Source organism: Amyelois transitella, chromosome Z (assembly GCF_032362555.1).
Source record: "Amyelois transitella isolate CPQ chromosome Z, ilAmyTran1.1, whole genome shotgun sequence".
NCBI classification, from domain to species: Eukaryota; Metazoa; Arthropoda; class Insecta; order Lepidoptera; family Pyralidae; genus Amyelois; species Amyelois transitella.
Genome location: NC_083535.1, coordinates 444,267 through 467,549, shown reverse-complemented (window position 1 = coordinate 467,549; position 23,283 = coordinate 444,267). Strand labels below are relative to the sequence as shown.

Genomic DNA, 23,283 nt, shown 5'->3' with positions numbered 1-23,283 from the left:
CTGTAAGTGAAATACATAATTTGGGTTACCTCATTTTACTAAGGCCTCTAGTGCCATATTCAAATTAGAATTTTGTATATTTTTATTATTATTTATACAGTTAAATTAGTTTTAAGCGATTGTGTATTATTGCATGAAAGTACAATTATTTTGATTTAATTAACTTAGGATTAGAATGCACAAATCACCGCCGATTATTTTAATGTCCTGTTACATATTTTTTAATAATTACTTTCCACTACTTACTAATTAATATCTTGTCATCCAAAGTGAATAATTATAAAAACTAAATTAATATTTCAAATTTAATTGAATAATGATTTAATTTGTAATTATGAAAATCAATTCGAAAATAATCAATGAAAATAATACCACAGACGACTTTGGTTATAAAGACTCTGTCTAATTCAATTCAGTATTTATTTTCATATTTTTAACTGGAGCTTTGTCTAGTCACTAAAATTATTAGGATTTATGATCAAAACACACCATACGTGTATGTCTTTAAAAATGTTATCAGTGCCATTATAGTACGTATAAATAATCTGTCATATTTTTTTAACGATTTCATATTTATATCTCCGAATAAGTAGCAATTTTAAGCAAAACATGTAGATGGAAATGTAATTATTCAAATAGCACACTTTACTGTTATTTTTTTTTTAAATACTAAGTCGTTTACCGTAAGAGTTTTGAAAAAGTAAATCGGCAATATATTGATGCACTAAGAGTGGCACAATTATTTAGTTTCTTTGTGTGAATCACAATTTTTCCAATAACTTATGTATGTATGTGTATTGATGTGTTTTTTTATCAAAATATATTCATTAAATTCGAAAATATAACATGTGTTTTATTTGTATTCACCTATTTATTACCTTAGTTCATAACAAGGTTGGGTTTCTCTCGTAAAAAAGAAAATACTGCTTGTGAATGTTAAATAACTTATATTTATCAAATGAAATATGAATCACAGATTACAGCCGTCTTAAATGCTTAGACTGGGTAATTATTATAATTGGCAATCACTGGGTAACCATATTTTCAGTCAACATGTCGTTCTACAGTAAAATAATAAGGTTACACTTATAATTATTTTTTTTAATATTTACCAGATACTGTTGGTCCAAGACAAAATGTCATTAAATATTAACCAAAAAGGCCAGGGCCACATTTAAATTGACAATAGTTGTTGGAAATATGTAACTGAAAATAAAATTAGTCACGATCTCCCACAAAATTTGTACAAAAAACATTTAAACTACAATTGAATAACCTCACTGATAGTGCGTCACGTATGAAAGTATTATACAACTATTCACAATTGTACCAATAATCTTATCTAAATCTAAATTTAGATTCACCACGAGATCACTTTACAAAATCTCTTTTACTTATATTCTAATACAATTAGTGGCAGATAAACTCAGCCAAATTATGACTTTTATAAAACACATTACAGAGTTTGGAATAAAGATAGTTCAGACGCCCGTAGGCTATGCTCGTCTCTCAATAAAAAAGACATTAAAAATATTTCAAAAACCCTTCACTAAAATCCCTAATGACATGCAAATGGAGTACATTTTATTATCTGTATCTACACACGGCTAAGACTCAAGGTAACTATTCAAATTATGTTGTGGCCCATTTTTAGTAAAGCTATGTGTATATCTACGGCTTCTTCGTACACTTAATTGAATTTACGTCAGTACCTAATTTATTATTTCCACGTATTAGAAATCTACTTCATATCCTACAAATATGGGAGTGATCTACACAATATCATAACATATGGTAAGAATTTGCAACAATTGGATGAACATTATAAATTTTAAAATTTTGACACATTATAGGAAAATCATTAAAAAAAACTTGGATTGTCGACCTTATGAATATTATTAATTTATTTCAAAATAACAAGCTGTTTATATTTCAAGAATTTGATTACAAAAGTTTTGTGTCTCTTTAAAATACTTAATGGATAAAAGATAATTTGCAGTAAAAGTGGTACAAAATAACAGTCGGTGGTTTTCACTTTTGACCTCGGAATGCAAAAGGCCGATTTGATAATTGCATTTTTAATAACACATATTTTAGATTATTTTTATTTAATATATTCAGGCAATTTAAAGAAACAGAAGTATAAATGTGTCACGTATGATAAAACAACAGTAAATGTCAAGAATTATTCTTAGCCAATACTTCGAACTAATTTATGTCGTTGTAAACAATCACATGATATAACTTACTGACTGAACTTAAACTCTCTATAAATTTACATCATATTTTACGATTATTCCGATTCAGACTAAAATTCCTAACCCAGTTAAAATTCCGTTAAATAACCTTACCCACAGCGGTTAAGATTTCGGGCCAGGATCGTAATGAACCATAATTTACGTAGATTTTTAATGGTGGTGCTGACAATCCACTGACATTAGTTTGCAGTCCTACGTGACTAAGCTCCAAAAAGCAATTCTTCGGTGACAATTTAGAAGAGTCCTAAATAGCGTCGGCAACAGCATGTTACGTAAACCTGAAATGTAATTAAATATATTATAACAGTTTACATCACATTAAAAATATTAGGGTTTAATAGAGTTTAAATTTTTTTTCTTTAATATTTTGATTTCGGTCGATAAATCAACCTAATTTAAATACTAATTTTATTACTTATACTTAATTATCTTGAACATATAGATCTATAAATTGAAAATATAGGTTAAGAGAGCCAGTTTATTTTTCTATTGTTTTTCTTTTTTTGTAATAATACTGTTTCAATACTTTGCGTTAATAATTACTAAATTACGGTGTAGAGATTTGTTACGTGCTATCTCCAGTGTTAGTCTTAAGTATAGGTTGTGTGATGTGACCAAGTGCGCAATAGAAACAGGTTATTGGCCTATCAAACGGGCATCAATCTTAATAACTGACTGACTGTAGTGAACATGATTGTTAGTAATAGAATGAAGTACCTACACATTTAATAAATATTCCTCGTTTCAAAATAACTTGCTTTTGACGGAATTATTCTCGACATCGATTTAAAATCGGGATTTTGAGGTACTTAGCTAAAAAGCTATTTATTTTTAGGACCAATTAAGACCTAACTCAGCCATTACGCTATTCCTCCGCGACCTCGCCCTGATGAACCTAATCCATCTTAGATGGCCATTGCACAACCCATCGTCAAGACGTTTCTCTTACAGTTTATTTGACTATTAATTTTCTACATACATGGTGATCCACGGAAATACGGAAATGATGTTGCATACAATCTCGTAAAACATGCGACGTAAAGGTGGCACAAAGCGGCTCGGGATAGAGAAATGTCCTTAGTTTCGTGTCATGCAAAAAGCAGATTGCAAATCTCATGCAAATTATCATTCACAGGCTCAGTCCTGCGGACCCCGTTTAGAAGCCAATTGCTGATAAATTCAATTAAATTAAAGCAGTTTTCTGCAATATTAATTAGTTTTCTTACGAGTATCAAATAAATGTCATTAAGATGAACGGAGTCCCCTCCTACCTTAATAAAACTATTACGAAGATAGGCATTGAAAATATCAAGTATTGGTGGACGTATACAAGATATGGTGAAAAATGAAATGTGATAATTCCTATCCAGGGTGAACATTTTTTTCTGAGTTACTTAATTGTGGAATGAGAAATATAATTATTTATTTCCGAAGGTTAATTAATTTGATCTTGGTCGCCATTTAGTATTCGTGATGTTAAAACGACAGACAAGAGGCAGTGGGCAGTTAATATTAGTGCCGTCAACGTGGCGAATCGACTGGAAATACCCATTTGATAAGCGAGATATGTGATTATTGAGTGGTGATGATGATTACCTAGGCACTGTCTTAGCTATAATCATTTAGAAATTTTACGTCACCAATACCTCTTGTAACCTACCTCCCTATCTTAATTTAATAATTATAAATTGGTTTTCATTTAAATCTCATTTCATCTAGGTACATCAAGTGCAAACTATTGTACTATTAAAATAAGGAGAACAAATAAACCTTGATGTAAATACCTAATTGGTACTTTGTCGTAAGACTGATAAGGTACCTACGCTTTGTAAGTGACATTAAAATAAAATGTAACTAAGTTGACTGACGTTATTTGAGAAATATCGTATGTAAGTATCGAAAATAAAATATGAGTACAACAAGGTTTTCAATTTATATAACAAATCTTCATATTAACCCTTTCCCTATTTCAATATACCTTAAGTTTCCACCGTCCTGTTTAAAGTCCTAATATTTTTTATTAAAGTTTTAAGTCCTCATTTGAATAATTAGATCAGTTATGATGTACTTATTTTAAATTAAAGAAACGGTTGGAATTGGAAAAGAAATACTTAAGTTTTTTTTTAATTTGTTTTGGTTTTATTATCTTGCCAAACATAATAAGGACGCAACAGTACCTACATGTAAAATTTATAGATTTATACTTTATATTTAAAATTATTTTTACAGTTTGTTAGGCAAATCAAACTGTCTCATAGAGATGAAAATGATTAGTTTCTTTTATAACCTGGCCCATTTTGTTTTTTACCGATTGGTAAATTTGTCGTTCTGACTTTAGAGTGGATAATCATCCACTCTAAAGTCAGAACGACAAATTTAATTAAACATCTATGTAATCAGCATTATTGGCGGCAAATCTATTTGCGTCATCTGTTACCCGAAACGGAAACTTAGCTCAAAACAATAGGCAATTACAAGCAATTTGTGGACATATTAGCAGCTTACTATTAACGAACAGAACCCTCCACCACAGCAAATTCAAAATATCTAGATAACCTCAACTGACCTTTGCCTACATAGACGCCATTTTGGACCAGACGTGGAGAACCAAACTGTCACGAATATAAAACAAACATATTATTTTAAAGGTAATAAAAAGCAATTCAAAGTGAAACAACATACTATAAACAATTAACTTTTAATGTCATCTTCTTATGTATAACTGGTATATCTTATTTGCGATACGTACTTCAAAATTCGCGACATTTATTTTTGTACTAACGGAATGTAACGGTAACAATTATCTAGCGATTCTATTGACCACATGTAACATACGTATCATTTATTATCTAGATCAAAAGCATCTACTATATATGTATTAGTTAAACACTAGGCAGTTCTCGTTGATATGTCATTATATCGGTATCATATCAAAAATATCTAATTGAACTATTTTAAAGGCTCAATGGTCAGTATATGAAACTAATGACAGAATTAGAACGTCGGTATTATATATTTGTTGGGAACTGATTTCCCTATTCCCAAATTTTTTTTTCTTTTTTTTGGAAAATAAAAGTATTCCTGTAAATGTGAATTTGTTCAATTCCGTATACTGAATTTGCCAAAAAAATAGTAAGTCTCTGAATTTTTTTTTATGTATACTTAAATGAGTGGTCTTAAATATTTAAATTGTATAACAAAGATATTTATATGTACTCAATAACAAACTCGATAAATTGGAATTATATTAATTTTGGCAAAAATAAATCTGTATAAAAATAAATAAATAACAAAGTTTAATTATTTAACTTACTATTACTTCAATAAATAATAATTCACTATTTTCCTACCCTAACTATCGCAGTATGGAAGTGGTTGGCCCATTTTTGTGATTTAACGTAAAAATATAAACTAGATGGCTCTGTCACCAACGCACCCGTAATGCGTGACCAAATGTTATGTTCGTGAGTGAAAATAAACATGCCTGCGGTCATCATGGAATACATACATGCATATCATTGAATAAAAGAAACCCTTTGTGAAACTGATTGGAATTGATGATTGTTGGTCGCCAACTTCGGTAAATTAGGAATTTCACCAATTTTCCCTCTGTTTTCAACAATTTTTCATTGAGTTTCTGTACACAAAATGTCTTCCTTTTAAAACAATGATTGTCTTAATCATTTTCTGATTATACCAGAATGAAGACTTTAGAGAGCTATTGGGGTAAATTGGATACGAATCAAACAAAAAAACGGTAAAATAATATAAATGAAACTAGATTATGTCAATCCATCACTAACCATGAATAGCAATACTTACACAGTGTAACCAAACTAAACTTATTGTTCTCCGTCTTTACAATAGCGTGTTAATTTATTTAAACTGTGCCACCTGAGGCGAGATTAAACATCATAAAGATGTTTCCATTAACACGCAAGCATTTGTTTGATTTTCTGATTTATTTACTTACGTAATTCTAGAAATATCTCGAGTTAGGACATTTTGTGTTATAAATAAGGCAACGAGTATTGACGTCACTTTCATGCTATTATTTTACCTTAACTTAAGGAAGACTTTGTGGGTTTGACTTGTTGGAAAATTCCATGGAGGGTAAGACCATGTCACCACAAGATTGCCAACACTGATAGTTTATAATTAACTAGTTCAAGTTCATTTGTAGTAAGCCTTCTTACTGGTTAATTGAAAAGTTAAATTATAACTAATAGGTGTTAACTATGTTATGATGACAGACAAAGTCAAATAAAGAGATAATATTTTTAGGACTCTTAATGGGATTCATTGCAAAGCGTCTGTCTGTCTGTATTTTAAAAAATCTACTTTTCACTAGACAGATAACATAATTATAAACATTATGAATATTGAAACATAGTGCGAAAATTTTATGATGGTGTCAGTTAGACGGAATAACAAAGTAAATTAAATATGTATTGAAAATTTGATAAAATCCCACAAACAAATGCCCCTTTTTATATAGCAATAACAAAGACAATATTCGTGGTGGGTTGATTAGCACCAATGTTGGTCATTGACAAATCATACACCCCATTGTGGTGCTTGTCAGTTACTAGAAAATATTTTGTTTTCTCTGGAAAACATAATCCTAATGGGAAAAAAGCCACTGGGTCAAATTATTTATAAAACAATTAATATTAGAGGCCACTTTTCAGAGGCTTTAAGCTGTTAAACTAATAACGTTTTACCATTAGTTTTGGAACCCTATGAAGGCACAAAACAAAGTGAGAACACAAACACAAAAGCCCAATAATAACAGGTCTAATTGGCCATAAAAATGGATATTTAGTAAGCAAAACTTTGTTTGGAAGGGAAATGAATAAATGTATTAATAGAAAGTATGTAGTATACTCTGTCAATAAAATATTTTACTAAATCAGTTTTACGGCCAACCTATTTGGAAAGATGTGACCAGCTAATGTAGTGAAAATTTAATTCAATGTTATACTTTACCCCTTCCATACTTGTAAAGACGTTTTCTGTAAAATCTTTTTGTTAAGAAGTATCTTATGACTAATATAAGAAAAAATAAACAGAATATGTACAGGAGGCCAAATTGGAGAAGAGACATCCCCGAGTCCAAATTGGAGAAGGGCCCCGCCGCAGAGGCTATGCCCGGTCTTCTGGTCACGTCTCTAATGTTATCCGCCTTGTAAACAGACAACAGGTACTGGTAGACGGCGGGCAGGTTCCAGCGGCCGCTGCCATCTCTGCAGTCCAGACACCTCGCCACACTCGGGTACTGGATCTTGGGATGATCCGGATCTTCTGTCACGTCTCCCGCTAAGCGTAAATTCACTTCATTGTGTGATATCCACAACCAGAGCACGGCCTTGTCGTTTTCTTTGACATCAAATATTTTGTTCCTAGCTGCCATGTCTTGGAAGTGTTGGGCGCATTCTGTACAACCAAAGAAGTGTTTGACATATCCGTGCATAGCTTTCAAGACATCAGGGCCCTCGGTGCCCGCAGTAAGGGCCGCATTCACAGTCAGTGTGTGGAATAAAGTCCAAAGGCCGCAGCTGTAACCTCTGTATTTAGCTTGACTGCCTTTGCATCCGATATACTCTAAATTGGTTACATAAACTGGTGCATGAGTGGTTTCCAAGCGTTTCACAATATCATATATTTCACTTCCGGCCCACTCATTTTTCCCACTCAGTGTGACATACAACTCTACGATATAATCTCTGAGATTCCCTCGGGCCGGGAATACACTTCTCAGGACTGCTAAATAATTTAATAATGCGGTGAGAGCTTCACCAGTAACAGTTCTGTGTCTTGTGATTTCTGTTGTCAAGCTTGTTTTAATTGTTTTTTCTAAATCACTGTAGTATACTACATCAGACTGTACTGTATCATATTTTTGTAATTCATTTTGTTTTGTGTTTATATCTGTAACTTCTAAATCACGAATTGGGAAGACATAGTTTTTGGATGCAAGATATGACTTGACTGATTCTAACAAATTAAATTTAGATGCAGGTTTGGGATTGAAGACTGTTGGTTGTGAATTCGCTTCAAGAATAGCAACGGCTGGGAAGTGCCTTATTTGTGCCATTGTCGCTAGCTCACTGTTTTGATATACTCTTTTTACTAGAACATGAGGAAAATCACTCAAATCTAATGCGAGTTCGGGTCCAATAGTAGAATTGTCATTTTCAAACACAAGAACTGTGTAAATCACATCACTTGGCTTTTCTTTCATTGCAGACTGAAAGGAGGGGTATGTTTTGATTTTGAAATCAGGAGCAAAAGGTAATCTGCCTTTTGCTTGCTCTGTAAGCATCTTAGTGATAATCTGATCTTTAAGTTTTTCTGCCGTGTCAGTCATTACGATGCGATCACCGACATTATCATTTGCCTTTGTATAATGTTCATGCAGGTATCGCAGCGACGGGTACGCCATTACTTCGAACTGCCGACATACTTCATTATTTTCTTCGACAGAACAATCCATCACTGCCAGGACTATTATATTTTTCCATGGTGCAAAGTCAATAGCCATAGATTTAAATTTAGGGGCAAAAGCTCTACAATGTCCGCAGAAACTATTGTAAAACTGAACGATTGTGGCATGTTTCTGTCCGTATACTTTTCTCTCGAAGTTTCTTTGCGTTAAAATAACAACATTGTCTAACTTACTGTACAGCCCTTGTTCGTCTAAATCGCCGTCATTTAATATAACTGCACTGTTCACTATAGCTACAGAAAATACGATAGTTAACACTAATAAATACCAGCGGTCCATCTTGAAGTGAATGTAGTTATTAGCATGGGTGAAAATGAGTTCGTTGATTATTATTCTGTAGGGTAGGTAACTACAACTCAACACCGCAATCAATTAAAAATTATCGCTTTAATTAAATTAGACACAGCGAACCTTTCATGATTAAGCTATTACTCAAAGCATAGCAGAGTCCAACTTTATTGTAAGAAAATAAAAAAGAAACTGAATTAAATTTATCACTGAAATCCTAGCCCTACTAGCGTCTGAGATAGCACGCAACGCAATCCAACCAATCAGATAAACATGGTGTTACAAGCTGTCTCCGACGAGAAGGCGCGCTAGTTCGGTCTTAAATAAGCGCTAAATTGGAAAAATATGTAAGACAATAAAAGCTAGCGAACAATTTAAAAAAAACCGCCGTCTATTAATAATTCCACAAAAATTACAGTAATTACACGATAACTATATTCTTGTTCTTTTTATATTGATGCCGTGTGGTTCCCGGCACCAATAAAAACAGAACAGGACAACTCCATTTCGTCATCATCGCCTAAAAAAAGAATATCAAGTTTGTAAGCCTATCCCTTAAACCTTTTGACCGATAAATGCTACTATACACTGGACGAGTTTTTAAACGATAGAAATATTGACATTTAAATTATTTTTTATTTTTATATATCATTTTATCAATTAAAAACATGTTATAAATTATATTCATTTTGAATAACTTATTAATGATCTCTCAAAATTTATTACGACATTTTTTTTATTGTTATATTCAACATAATAGCCGACATAAACCTGCCCGCCGTTCCATATTATTGCGATGCCCAACAGGGTTCATATTGTACCTATTTATAAGAATTTGAACTGTAGACGCTGCAGTGGTCAATAAAGCGCCGTACTACGTACTGATAGCACGAGTTGGTAACATGGGAAAAACTTTCTAAAACTGACATTGACTACTAAATATTTCATATGTCAATGTCACAATTTTATTTATGCTTGCTAGCTAAGGCATTACTCACGCAGCCAGGATCTCGAATGATGTTCTCTTCACTTCTTACCTTCACACTGTAAAACCCGCTTCTTACTTCTACGAAGAGATAGGTAGACTACATACTTGAAATATTCAACTAAACATAAGGTGAAGAGTATTTTTACCGTCGCGTCGTTAAAACTTTTGTCTCTGTCTACCCCATATAGGATATATACGTGATCAATGTATGTTTGTTCGTTAATCGAAAATACATAAGTCCTTTACTGTCACCGGGCTTCGGGAAGAGTCGCACGGCGCCCACGCTCCTAATACCTTCTAAGTTTGAGCGTTTTTTATTCAATAAGTTAGATTTGGTATTTGTATTTCATCTCCACTCACGGTAAGCGACGCTGAAGACGAAGGTGTTACATGCCTACTCATTTATTCTAATAGTAGATAGTACTTGTCTTGACCTCCCTCTGCAAACATCTCTTCGCTTTGGTGGAAATAACCTGCCAGCATCGCAGTACATCTCCTCTCTTCGCCTTGGCGGAAACCGGGCCAAACTATGATGGACAGACAGGTTATCAAACTTTGCTTTAGGTGAATGGAAAAAATAAAAGAGTAATTGGAGGGAAAGAAAAAAAATCATATTTATTTTGCTTATTGAATACATGGATATTGATTAATTAACGATGATTAATACATGCCTAATTCTAATTAAATAGACACGTAGGTATAATAATAACTTCATACCAATCTAAATAAATAATATTTTGTATACAGTTCCCATAAACTGAAAAAATAATAATTATAAATAATCTTAAAGTGACAACAGAGGAATATTAGCAGATTACTTAAATTAAATTACTAAAATTGTTGGCATTATTTTTGTACCACGTTTAAAACGAAACTACCCTACTTTTCACTTCGTTCGCTTACAGCCTTAAACAATCTCACCAAGCCAGGATGACATCCAAATTCCTATACGGAAATCATTTACTCACGTCATGTATCACATAATAGCACCCCAAACTTACTACACACGCCAATAACATAATATAGATTTAAATATAACGAAATTAAATGAATATAACGAAACATTTATAACATAACATCATGTCATACATCATGTCATAAGTATACTGAATATAATTTAAGTCAAAAATGTACTTGCTTTTAAATTGGGAAAGATTTCCATTAGATAAATGCGATTATAGACACCAATATGTTTACCTATTATATGAATATACCTAATAGATTCATACATCTAATCTTGATGAAAATTGAAAATCTTTAAAATCTAACTGTACCCTATCCCCTTTGGCGAATTGGATGTTAACACCATGTATTAAATTGATAAAAAGTGGTATATCCATCCAACTTTAAACCAAGGACAACCTGTCCTAACCTGTATATTTACTAGTAGAGCCCACCAACTATAATGTGGGAAAAGATAAAGACACATTAATGAATACCATGTAGTTAATAACTTGGTTAATAACTTTTTTTTTTGCTTTTTTATTTTTTAGTTTTTTTTTTTTACTATTCCTATGAAAGATTATGTTAAAACTCCTCAAAGTTGGGCAGTAACAATCAGACTTAAACATTAACCATTGAATTGTTAATAAATGCATTGAATTAACTAAACCTTACAAAAAAAAATCCTTACCACTATTCCATATTATAATAAAAATAATATTATTTTTTGTATATTAATTGAAATTATATACAGCCAGGTACTGAACTTAGGACAGAATCCAAATTGACATTAGCCGAAATATCTATTACTAAAGGTTATAATCTTCAAAAATGTATAACATTTATTTTTAAAAGTAATTATAGTTTTCTTTAAATAGTGGATATGCAAATCTTACAAGTTTCATGAATTTCAATATGTAAAAGACATCAAAAGAGGAATTGTACCAAAATATGAATCAGAATCAGTCATCATAATGAATACAGCTATCAAATTAGATTTACTAACTTAATGTAATTTCAGTAATTTAGAATTCAGAATTCTCGCACCATTACCTATCACTCCGTCCCTTAATAAAATCATACTTCGAGTTCACAGGGATCAATCAGTCAAAGTCTCAATCCAAAACTAATAGTGACATTAACAAAGAGAAAATTAACCCGTACTTAATAGACAAACATATTTGTCAACTTAACGAGGTTTCTTTGTCTTCTTTAAGTCAGTTATGCTCACGACATGTGGAGTTGTGAATGAATCGCCAACAGTTTTAACTGTTATGCCAAAGCAATACCCCGGGTACAAAAATTTATGAAGGGCATTATCAGAAAGTTGTTTCTCCACAGCTGTACAGTAAATAGCAACTGCGGGCAAAAGGAGGAATGATTCCCGCATTGGCTTGATGGAATCAAACGGGACTTCGATCAAATCTCCCCAATCAACTAATTGCACCAGCGCCTTACTATCTGGAACAGTAATTTTTTTTACCAAAGCTCGTTCATATTTGAATCGCTTAGTTGTCTGAACACATACTGGTTTTCCTTCAAGTATATCTTCAGGCTTCATCGGATCGGCTTTTGCAGCAAAATAGGCAATATTCTCCCGCTCTTCAACATATTTCTTGAAGTTGTTTATGTCTGCAACATAGAATTCTTTCAAATCCTTTCCGCTCTGCACCCGGACTTTAATAATATCATCTTCTTGAAGCTCCGTGTACAAATAGTAGGCTTGTTTAGGTGCTGGTGCGGCAGAGAACCTATTGATAGAACTCCCATCGTAGCCAAAAGTGGAATAACCCATCAATGCTAACATTGTGGATATATCCTCGGGGCATGAATTGAACATGGTCACGGTCAGCAAGTCGTCTGTTTTGTCACGCACAATGATTTTGGTGCGCTCATCTCCCACATAAAATTTCATTGCATCTATTGCATCCTCTTTCCATATGCCGCCAATTGGTTTACAAAGTTCCAATTGGCAATGTTTGACAAGTGATGGGATGCTATTAGTATTCTTGGGCTTATAAATTTTCTTTGGTGGTACCTCCCTTTCAATAAAGCCATAATCCATGGCAAACATTTCCACAGTAAGATCTGTATTTTCTTCGTCAATAAAAATAATTTGGCCGCGTATGTAATCTTCCTGTGTTTTAGAATCGAAAATAAGTACATTGCCCAAAAATAAATCTTTTTTATCAGCTTTAGCGCCTGCAGCTTGCAGATCATCAAGGTATTCGTCGTATGCTGTTTGACGAACATAAAAGCTGTTAGGGTTGTTCACGTGAGTGACTTCTATCCAGTGTGAAGAACCCACACTGTCTGGGGAAACAGTCAGCTTGTGCCTCAGAATTGACAGTGGATCTACTAAATCCTCGAGGTCATTCTTTAAGTTTCTAGCCATTATTACGATTCCTTTTTTCTTGGAGTGAAGACAAATTTATTGAATCAATTACACCTGAAAAATGAAATTATTTTAATTTATCGTAACAATCTAGAGGAAGGAGGCAGGGGAGGGGGGGGGGGGAGAGGGGGGGGGGCGTTAACTTCCCTTCCACAAGTTAAAATCCTAGAGGTCATAAAAATAATCTGATGTTATAACCCTAGAAGCAGTATCTTAATTTGTTTTTGGTAGTCATAACAAAAATAAACCTAGTTGAATTTCTTTGTGCTCTCATTGTTCTATGATCTATGACTCTCTACAAAATGGCGGCGTCACTGACGTTTTGTGAAGTCACATTAAATGCTCAATGGTATTTTTAAATTTATACAATTTAAATAATCCGCACTCATAAAGAGAAAAGATTTGTATGTTTGTAGAGAATAAACTCAAAAACTTATACACCAATATCAATAATCCTTTCACCTTTTCATAGATATAAGAGGCACAAATTTGTTCAAAAAATAGATTTCAGACAGATTTATCAATATTTGTAAATAACGCGCTTCCAAAAATCTTATTCTTAATGTACTATTGAATGTTTAAATATAGATTTTTAAGAAAGTCCGCAATACAATACTTATATAAAACTTTTATAATTAAGTAACTGTAAGTTGCATTATATGCATTAAAATAATGTGAATTAAAATATGCATTTTGAGCATAATTACAACACAATCCTTATGATTTCAAGCCATTTCATCATTAAGATGAATTTGCGCAGGTAAATTTACCCTTTACAGCGCATAAGTTGAATTTATAGTTTTTGAAATATGTGAAATTGAAATTTAAATGTGTGCTGGGAATAATTTTAAGCAGGTGGGTACTGTTGTCCGCAGCTATAAAAATTGGCATTGGTGTTCTCGACTACATTTTTTATATATAAAATTCACGTCTTACAATTCATTTCATTCCCGTACTCCTCCAAAATGGCTTGACTGATTCTCATGAAATTTGTGAGCATATTGAGTAGGTCTGAGAATCGGCACAAGTCTATTTTTCTTACTCCTTAGATATAAGAGAAAACACTGAACAGATCTCCATACAATACCATATAATGTACCTATAATGTGGAGTATGGACAAAGGGTATTTTTCAAGCGGTCGAGGTCGCGTGAGATAGCTAATTTGGATATAAAATAATTATACGGAATGCGATATAGCTATGCTGGCATAAATTTCTCGTGACATTAACTAGAGAAAAGGCAAGCTATTGCCACAACTTAGTAAAAAAAAGTATTTTTAAACTATTACCGTATACATATATTAAAGATTCGAATCAAGATCTACCAATAAACGTCTATTGCACTAAAGAGAACAAATACTATTTAAATACTAAAATTTTTAATAAACAGGATAACTTTGTCTTACCTGCCCAGCCCGGGAAAGCACTACAATGCAACTGACGCGCATGCACTGTGGATGCAGGCACGATCGATCGATGCACTGTATGAATAAATTTATGTAGGTACAAGGAGAAATCAATGCAGCTGAACCCGGCCCGGCCAAACCCAACCCAACAAAACAAAACAAACAAACATCACGTAGGTAGTGTTGCCGATTACTAGTCTACTATCGATAATATATCGATAGTTATGTAAAAGAAATAGTATCAATACTATCGATAGTGCAATTACCCTCGATACTATTAACACTTAATAATACTGTCGATACTATTGCTGTTGACTATTGCGACAACTATCGATATTTTTATTCATAGTTGTTGCTTATCAATAGTGAACTTTTTCTCTTCCTCCCCTGCCTTCCTATCGATAGTAGTTCCAATATTGAGGTTCAATAGTATGGATACTACAATATTATCAATAGTACTAATGTAATAATTTATCAATAACTATTGCCGTGTGGTTCCCGGCACCAATACTAAAAAGAATAGGACAACTCCATCTCTTTCCCATGAAGGTCGTAAAAGGCGACTAACTGATAGGCTTCCAAACTTGGGATTCTTTTTTAGGCGATGAGCTAGCAACCTGCCAAAGCCAAATAGCTCAGTATTTTTTTCACAAGACGTATTTATGTACGTATTGCTACCAATGACAGTACAATCGTATTGCAAAAAAAGGATGTGGTTATAAATTTGCATTGGCAACACTGCAAGGAGATGACAAGCAAGTGACAAGTGTGACAAAATGACGTTTTAATATTTTTTTTATCTCCTCTCCTCTCTCCTGTTTTGTCTTGCCTGTTGGTTTATAAATAAGGTTGTGCTGTTTTACGTTGAATTTTATAGGAAAAAATAACAAGGCAATATGAGCAGACGTGAAGAGAAAGAAGATGAGGAAAGGAATTACTTGCAAAATCTTGATAAAACGACTCTCATACAGGAGGCGAGATACTTCAACTCCACCCCAGTAAATCCACGGAAATGTGTGCATATTCTCACCAAGATAATATACCTCATAAACCAAGGCGAGGATTTAACGACACAAGAAGCTACCGATTTGTTCTTCGCTACCACCAAATTGTTTCAGTCGAAAGATGTTGTGTTACGTAGACTGGTTTACTTGTGTATCAAAGAGCTTAGTTCTTTAGCTCAGGATGTGATTATTGTGACTTCATCTTTGACCAAAGATATGACCGGTCAGGAAGATCTGTACAGAGCTGCTGCTATAAGAGCCCTGTGCAGCATTACAGATAGTAGTATGCTGCAAGCTATAGAAAGGTACATGAAGCAAGCTATAGTGGACAAGAATCCAGCAATCAGCTCTGCGGCCCTTGTGTCTGCACTTCATTTGTCTGCCACTGTGCCTGACTTAGTGAAGCGATGGGTCAACGAGGCGCAGGTTAGTTATCTTCCTTTCTGTTGGGTGTGTGATGTCATTTGTGTTATTTCTAGTGCTACCCAAGGTTTGACCTGGTGTTGTGACCTTAATAATGTATATCTCATTTTAAGATATATTTTGTGTGATTGTATAATTAAGAGTGCCTGAAACTGACAAGCTTGCATGAAGCATATTAAGTATGTTAAGCGTTATTTATGCACACGCCATACCGCTCCAAAATTAATATCTCCTCTCATGGGTCTACTGGAAGAGATTTCTTTTGAAATAAGTAGCACCTTTGTACTAGAATTACTGTAATAAATGCTTCTGTATATAATTTTGTGTACATAAATAAATAAATAAATAAATAAATAAAGCATTTTAAAAGATGTTTTAATTGTTACAGGAGGCAATCACATCAGAGCAAGTCATGGTTTCCTATCACGCCTTGGCTGTAGTCGCCGGCGCTCGAAGAAATGACCGTTTATCCACGGTGAAACTCGTCACCAAGCTGACCCGCGCCCCCTTGCGCTCGCCCTACACACTCAGTTACCTCATTCGTCTTGCTGCTAAAATCGTTGACGAAGATCCTGACGCCTCAGACCCTCTGGACTTCCTGGAGTCTTGCTTACGTCACAAGTCAGAAATTGTCGTGTATGAAGCTGCCCACGCTCTTTTGAACTTGAAAAAGCAAACCAAAAGTCTCGCGCACGCCGTATCTGTTCTACAAATATTTTGTGGTTCTTCCAAAGCGACTTTACGTTTAGCCGGGGCTCGTACCTTAGCCAAGCTCGCTATCAAACATCCCAATCTGGTCGCTAACTGTGCTGCCGACTTAGAAAATCTGATTTCAGACTCCAACCGTTCCGTTGCGACTCTGGCTGTGACCACTCTCCTTGCCACCGGCGCCGAAAGCTCTATCGATCGTCTAATGAAGCAAATATCAGGTTTCATGTCCGAAATCCCAGACGAGTTTAAGATAGTTGTTGTTAATGCGATAAGGTGCTTGTGCTCCAAGTATCCGCGTAAGCACCACTCACTCTCCACATTCCTAGCCGGAATGCTCCGCGACGAAGGAGGCTTGGAATATAAAACTGCCATCGCCGATGCACTGATCGCTCTTATTGAAGAAAATCCGGACGCGAAGGAAACAGGTTTAGCTCATCTTTGCGAGTTCATTGAGGATTGCGAACATACTTTTTTGGCTGTGCGGATTTTGAATGTTTTAGGTCGTGAAGGGCCGAAAGCCCGCCAGCCGTCGAGGTATATTCGCTACATTTACAACCGTGTGATCTTGGAGAACGGGCCGGTCCGCGCGGCCGCCGTGGCCGCCGTCGCCAGATTCGGGGCGGCGCGCCCGGAGCTGCTGCCCAACATCCGGGTGCTTCTCTCCCGCTGCCATTTGGATGACGACGACGAAGTTCGCGATCGCGCCGTATTTTACAGCGCAATATTGGATTCCGGTGACCAACAACTTATCAACGACTATATTCTTAACATACCGATGCCCAATACAGTTTTGCTCGAACGTGCACTCAACGATTACCTCGCTTCTGAGGATGCGGGTAATGAGCCATTCAATATTGATTTAGTCCCGGTCGAAGAAGAAGTGGAGAAAGCCAAGGAGACGCCTGTGGAAATTGAAACTCGCAAAGCACCAATTGTCTCTCTAGAAGAGAAATATGCCGACGAGTTGAAAGTCGTTCCGGGTATTGAGAATTTCGGGCCTATATTCAAAACGTGCGAAGCTGTTGATTTGACAGAGCCCGAGACAGAATACCGAGTGTGTTGTGTGAAGCATGTATTCGCTAGACATGTTATACTTCAATTTGAATGTTTAAATACTCTGAGCGACCAACTACTTGCGAAAGTTCACGTGCGTCTGGACGCTATTCCCGGTTACGTAATGCACAGCGAGGTGCCGTGCGGCCAGCTGCCTTACAACAAACAGGGGAGCGTCTTCTGTGTTTTAGAATTCCCTGAGAACCCAATCGAAACCCTCGGCTCGTTCGGGGCCACGCTAGAGTTCGTCGTGCGAGACTGCGACGCCACGACCGGCCTGCCCGATGAGGGCGAGGGCTACGCTGATACGTATCCTTTAGAGGAGATCGAGATGGGATGTGCCGAGCAGTTCAGATTTCGGCCAGCGACGGATGATTGGGAGGCGGCGTGGGAGAGAGCGGCTTCTGCCCCCGAAGCCAGCGATACCTTCGCGTTGGCCCAGACTGACGCTGGAGTGGCAGCTTTGGCCGTGTGCCAGCATTTGGGTCTCTCCCAAGCGGCCGTTAGTGGGGACGCGGTGAAGGACATCAAGGGCGGGGGTATATGGCGGGAAGGAGCCCCCATTCTGATCCGGGCGCGCCTGGCGGCCGCGCAGGGGGCGGTCACCATGCAGCTACTCGTCCGGTCCACTCGGCAAGATGTCGCTACTCTCCTTCTAACAGCTGTGGGTTAATTCTCCATTTCGTTTCAGGATATTAATACATATCAAAGGCGAATAACGTTCTAAACTAATTTCAATATACAAGTTTTACTTTCTTAGTTTATTCTTTTTCATTTATGTTTTTTAATGTTTTCCAACCTAGCTTAATTTATGGGGTTTTCTTAAAAATATTATGTAATTAATTAATAGTTTTTATTCAGTGAAACAAATCCACAGAATATATTTCGTGGTGTTTAGTATGTACTATTAGCAGTTTTATATATTAATTAATTCATTATAACTTACGCCCACAACTATTTCGAACCTTGAGGGCTCTAAAATAAAGTTGATGTTTTTATCTTTAAGTAAGTATATGCTGTTTGACTGCCTGTCTATGAGACCAGCCTAAGTGTAATATTAATGTTTACATTTTACAGTATGTACCTATATAATATGATTAAACATAAGAATTATACAACATTTGCTATTACATTTAACCAAGTGGCATTAGAGTATTCCAATAAGTAAGGCATTATGTATTGAAACCTCGTAAGAGTATTTAGGTTAGGATTCATTATGTAACCTTTTATTCGAAATGAATTGCGTTCCTGTGCCTTTTCTCAGTAACTTGCTGAAGTTGAATACAGTCAGCAATCAATTAGTCTGAATTGAAGTACCCAATTACAATCTGATTAGGTACTTATTTTTATTATCTATGGTCAGCCATGTTATTTATATAATTGTAGCAAAGTTCCAATCGATGTATTCCAATCTCTGTAAATGTACACTAGCTATAGGTCAACTTAATTTCCGGGCCTACACTAATTTACTCTTATTTAAGTACTCGTACCTACCAGATACATTATGTTATTTACCATATTTTATTCTTCCTATTTTTTACAATTGAGTATGACACTACATTGTTATTTGGTTTCAAGAAATATAATTTGATGTTGTCTTAAAATATTGTTTTATTTATGGCTTTCTTTCAAACATAGAATCACGCCTCTTTCCCGGAGGGATAGACAGAGATCTACATCGTTCGATATTTAAAACTCTTCGTGCAAACACGTCGGTTTAGTTTACTACCACAGGATAATACTGAGCTTACTTTTCGTGGTTCTCAAAGAGGTGAGCCTACACTTGAAGAGTAGGATTGCCCCATATAAATCAGAATAATGTTGGTAATAATAATAACTGTAGATTTTTGCGCTGAGATGGAGATTTTTAAATTCCTTGGGATTTTTTCCCGAGAACCTCGTAATTTGGGCAAGTTTGCATACCTTCCTACGAATAACCTAACTACCAAAAATCTACCTTCTTAACGTCTTCATCGTGGTCAAAGACGGAAAATGAGTATAGATCAAAGCTCTATGGATGATGAGAGTGTCTTTAAAAAATACGAGTCTACGTTGTGATAAAAATCTACGTTGTGATAAAATTTCAATGAAAAGTCTTGAGAAGTGAAATATAAAAAAAAAATACTGTAGTAGGTACATAAATATAAAGAATATAAGTTTAACGTAAAGGACGTCCTGGTAAAGGGTCAGGTCAAGAGTACCCGAAACCGCCGAGCTTGCATGAAGAGAGTTATGAATGTGGATGAAGCGAAGGAAGTATGCTGAGATCGTGGCAAGTGGAAAGAGGTAGTCTCTGTCTACCCCTCCGGGAAAGAGGCGTGATTTTATGTGTGTATGTAATATAAGTTTATAAACCTTTACATTTATTGGCTGTTACACTCTGGGCCGAAAAAGAAGGCTGGCATACTCGTGATTTTTCTTTCCTATAAGCATAGAGCTTGCACTTGAAATATGTGCTTATTAAATTCAAATTCAAAATTTTTATTCATTATTATAGGATACTTCATATCGCTTAATAATTGTCAAAACGTATCGTTTAACAACATTGGTTGACGTCAAATAAATTACTTAAAACTAAGTTTACTGCCGCTTCCAAGGCGTCAGTGCAGAAGAAGCGGTAACAAACTGCACTGCAGCATTTTCTTCAATAACGTCAACTTCACAATATCAATTAAACTTAGAATTACTTACTTACCTAGAGTTTCTGTCACAGAAATAAAAAATATATTTTCATTTATATTGCATCTGCTCGCTTCTGCCATACATAACACAGCACTGAAACCCTATAGGTTAGGTATACTTACGTGATTACCACTAATGAACAATGGGACATTTATAACTCCCATATTCCACGAATTCATGCCGAGTTATTCCCAGTACATTTTGTAACCAGAATGATTAGGCCACCAAAATATCTTTTAAGTAGATACTGAAAGACATAAGACTTGTTAAGTTACTAAATATTATATACTAGCTGTGCTTGCGACTTCGTCCGCGTGGAGTAGTTATTTTGGGCATCATTGAAGCCTTCAAGCATGTATAATTTACCCCCCTTTTTTCACATTTTCCATTATATCTTCGCTCCTTATAGTTGCAGTGTAATGTTATACAGCCTTAAGCGTTCCTCGATAAATGGCCTATTCAACACAAAAATAACTTTTCAATTCGAACCAATAGTTCCTGAGATTAGCGTGTTCAAACAAACAAACTCTTCAGCTTTATAATATTAGTATAGATAGTATACTTAGATTATTTTAAAGGTTGGTAGTGGTAGGTAGTCGTAATAGTCGAAATCGTAAGTAGATAGGTGGGAAGTTATTTAGTAAATACCTACCTATAATTATAATGCTAAGAATGCTGAATACTGCAACGGCTTTTCCCTATTAAGTAATGATCAAAAAAATATATAAGTAATAAGTTATCTACCTACTAAGTACAAGAAAAGTGTGTACCTAACTACTTGGGTAGGTAATTAGTTAGGTACTGAATTGTTTTTAGCTTATTTATTTTTTAGTTCTGTGTGGTTCCCAGCACCAATTTAAAAAGAATGGGACCTCTCTACCTCTTTCTCATGGATGTCGTAAAAGGCGACTAAAACATGGGATTTTTCTTTTAGGCGATGGGCTAGCAACCTGTCACTATTTGAATCTCAATTCTGATAGAATAGGTATATAGAATGATAGAATATAAGTCAAATAGCTCAGTATTTTTAAGACTGTTGGCTCTGTCTACCCCGAAAGGGATATAGACAATTCTATTAGGTCTTTCAAGAGATCAAGTCCTTCAAGGCTCTCTCTGCCCCGCAACGGATATAGACGTGATTATATGAATGAACTAGCTGTACCCGCGACTTCGTTCGCGTGGAATACCTAGTTATTTTTCACATTTTCCATTATTTCTTCGCTCCTAATAGTTGCAGCATTATGTTATTTAGCCTAAAGCCTTCCTTGATAAATGGTCTATTCAACACACAAAGAAGTTTTCAATTCGAACCAGAAGTTCCTGAGATTAGCGCTTTCATACAAACAAACAAACTATTCAGCTTTACAATATTAAATATATATATAAATATATACGGGACAAATTACACAGATTGAGTTAGCCTCGAAGTAAGTTTGAGACTTGTGTTACGAGATACTAACTCAACGATACATAATAAATACTTATATAGATAAACATCCAAGACCCAGGCCAATCAGTAAAAGTTCTTTTCTCATCATGCCCTGGCCGGGAATCGAACCCAGGACCTCCGGTGACACAGACAAGCGCACTACCGCTGCGCCACAGAGGCCGTCAAAATATTAGTAAAGATATAACGAAACAAAAATAATACTAACATAAAAACAATCTTTAATTTTCCTGAACGACAAGTGCGTTGTATGATAGAAATAATCTTAATATTATTAGCTTGAAGCAGGAGGTAAGTAAATGATCGCGTGATGTTGGGAAAGTGCTTAGGGAAAATGACGTCAATAAAATAAAAGTAGTACATTTAAAAATGGCATGACATTGGTACAGAAATAATTCGTCAGCGCGGCCGACGCTTATGAAGCCCTAAAATTTTAGCGATTTCAGTGTTAATTATAGCACCACATCAAACTTCAGAAAGTCGCAAGCCTTAGCTTTTGTTTTGTTGTTTATGTTTATTCTTGAACACGCTTTTAATACGTTCAGCAACTGAATTCTTTTTCGTAGGTAGGTACGAGGCCACAAAAAGGTAAACGTGACTCTGTTTACACAATTTATGGTAAAGGCATGTCTGACATTAGGTATTACTCATGTAGCGGGAGCGATGATTCGGCTCGACCGCCACCAAAGGGAAGATCTTCCGCCAGGCTAGGTGTTATGCCTGGGGAACCGCGCGACAGACGATGTTGTGTCGGAGGTTGTGCATCATGTATGCATCTCTCTAATGTACATACATACATATAGTCACGCCCATATCCCTTACGGGGTAGACAGAGCCAAAAGTCCCGAAAAGACTGAATGGCCACGTTCAGCTGCTCGGCTTAATGATGGAATTGAGATCCAAATAGTGACAGGTTGCTAGCCCATCGCCTAAAAAAGGATCGCAATTTTAAGAAGCCTATCCCTTAGTCGCCTTTAACGACATCCATGGGAACGAGATAGAGCGGTCCTATTCTTTTTTGTATTGGTGCCGGGAACCACACGGCACTCTCTAATGTTTCCTCATTAATCGAAGTTTATGAGTCATACATGCCGCAAGGCTTCGCTCTTGTGGAGGTCGAACGAGCATCGCTTCGTGTAGAAACATGAACAAAAGTCGCGCCCCGGGCTCTTCCAGAG

At 35.4% G+C, this 23,283-nt stretch overlaps 3 protein-coding genes across 4 annotated transcripts; 1 reads left to right on the top strand and 2 right to left on the bottom strand.

Moving 5' to 3' along the window:
* Positions 1-927: 927 nt before the first annotated feature.
* On the bottom strand, positions 928-9,324 carry LOC106130591 (sulfhydryl oxidase 1). 2 transcript variants are annotated; one of them, XM_013329478.2, is made up of 3 exons: positions 7,340-9,324; positions 4,825-4,870; positions 928-2,536 (listed from the first exon to the last, which is right to left on the bottom strand). In XM_013329478.2, the coding sequence occupies exons 1-2, from the start codon at positions 9,043-9,045 to the stop codon at positions 4,831-4,833; spliced, it is 1,746 nt and encodes a 581-aa protein (XP_013184932.1). In that variant the 5' UTR covers positions 9,046-9,324; the 3' UTR covers positions 928-2,536; positions 4,825-4,830. The 2 variants fall into 2 exon arrangements, with proteins under 2 accessions (XP_013184932.1, XP_013184933.1); XM_013329479.2 differs by lacking the exon at positions 4,825-4,870.
* Positions 9,325-10,642: 1,318 nt separating this feature from the next.
* On the bottom strand, positions 10,643-14,971 carry LOC106130523 (uncharacterized). The gene is made up of 2 exons (XM_013329375.2): positions 14,786-14,971; positions 10,643-13,433 (listed from the first exon to the last, which is right to left on the bottom strand). Exon 2 carries the CDS (start codon positions 13,377-13,379, stop codon positions 12,174-12,176), a length of 1,206 nt encoding a protein of 401 aa, XP_013184829.1. The 5' UTR covers positions 13,380-13,433; positions 14,786-14,971; the 3' UTR covers positions 10,643-12,173.
* A 575-nt stretch (positions 14,972-15,546) lies between these two features.
* Positions 15,547-19,580, top strand: LOC106130612 (coatomer subunit gamma). The gene is made up of 2 exons (XM_013329505.2): positions 15,547-16,215; positions 16,601-19,580. Exons 1-2 carry the CDS (start codon positions 15,682-15,684, stop codon positions 18,647-18,649), a joined length of 2,583 nt encoding a protein of 860 aa, XP_013184959.1. The 5' UTR covers positions 15,547-15,681; the 3' UTR covers positions 18,650-19,580.
* The last annotated feature ends 3,703 nt before the right edge of the window (positions 19,581-23,283 follow it).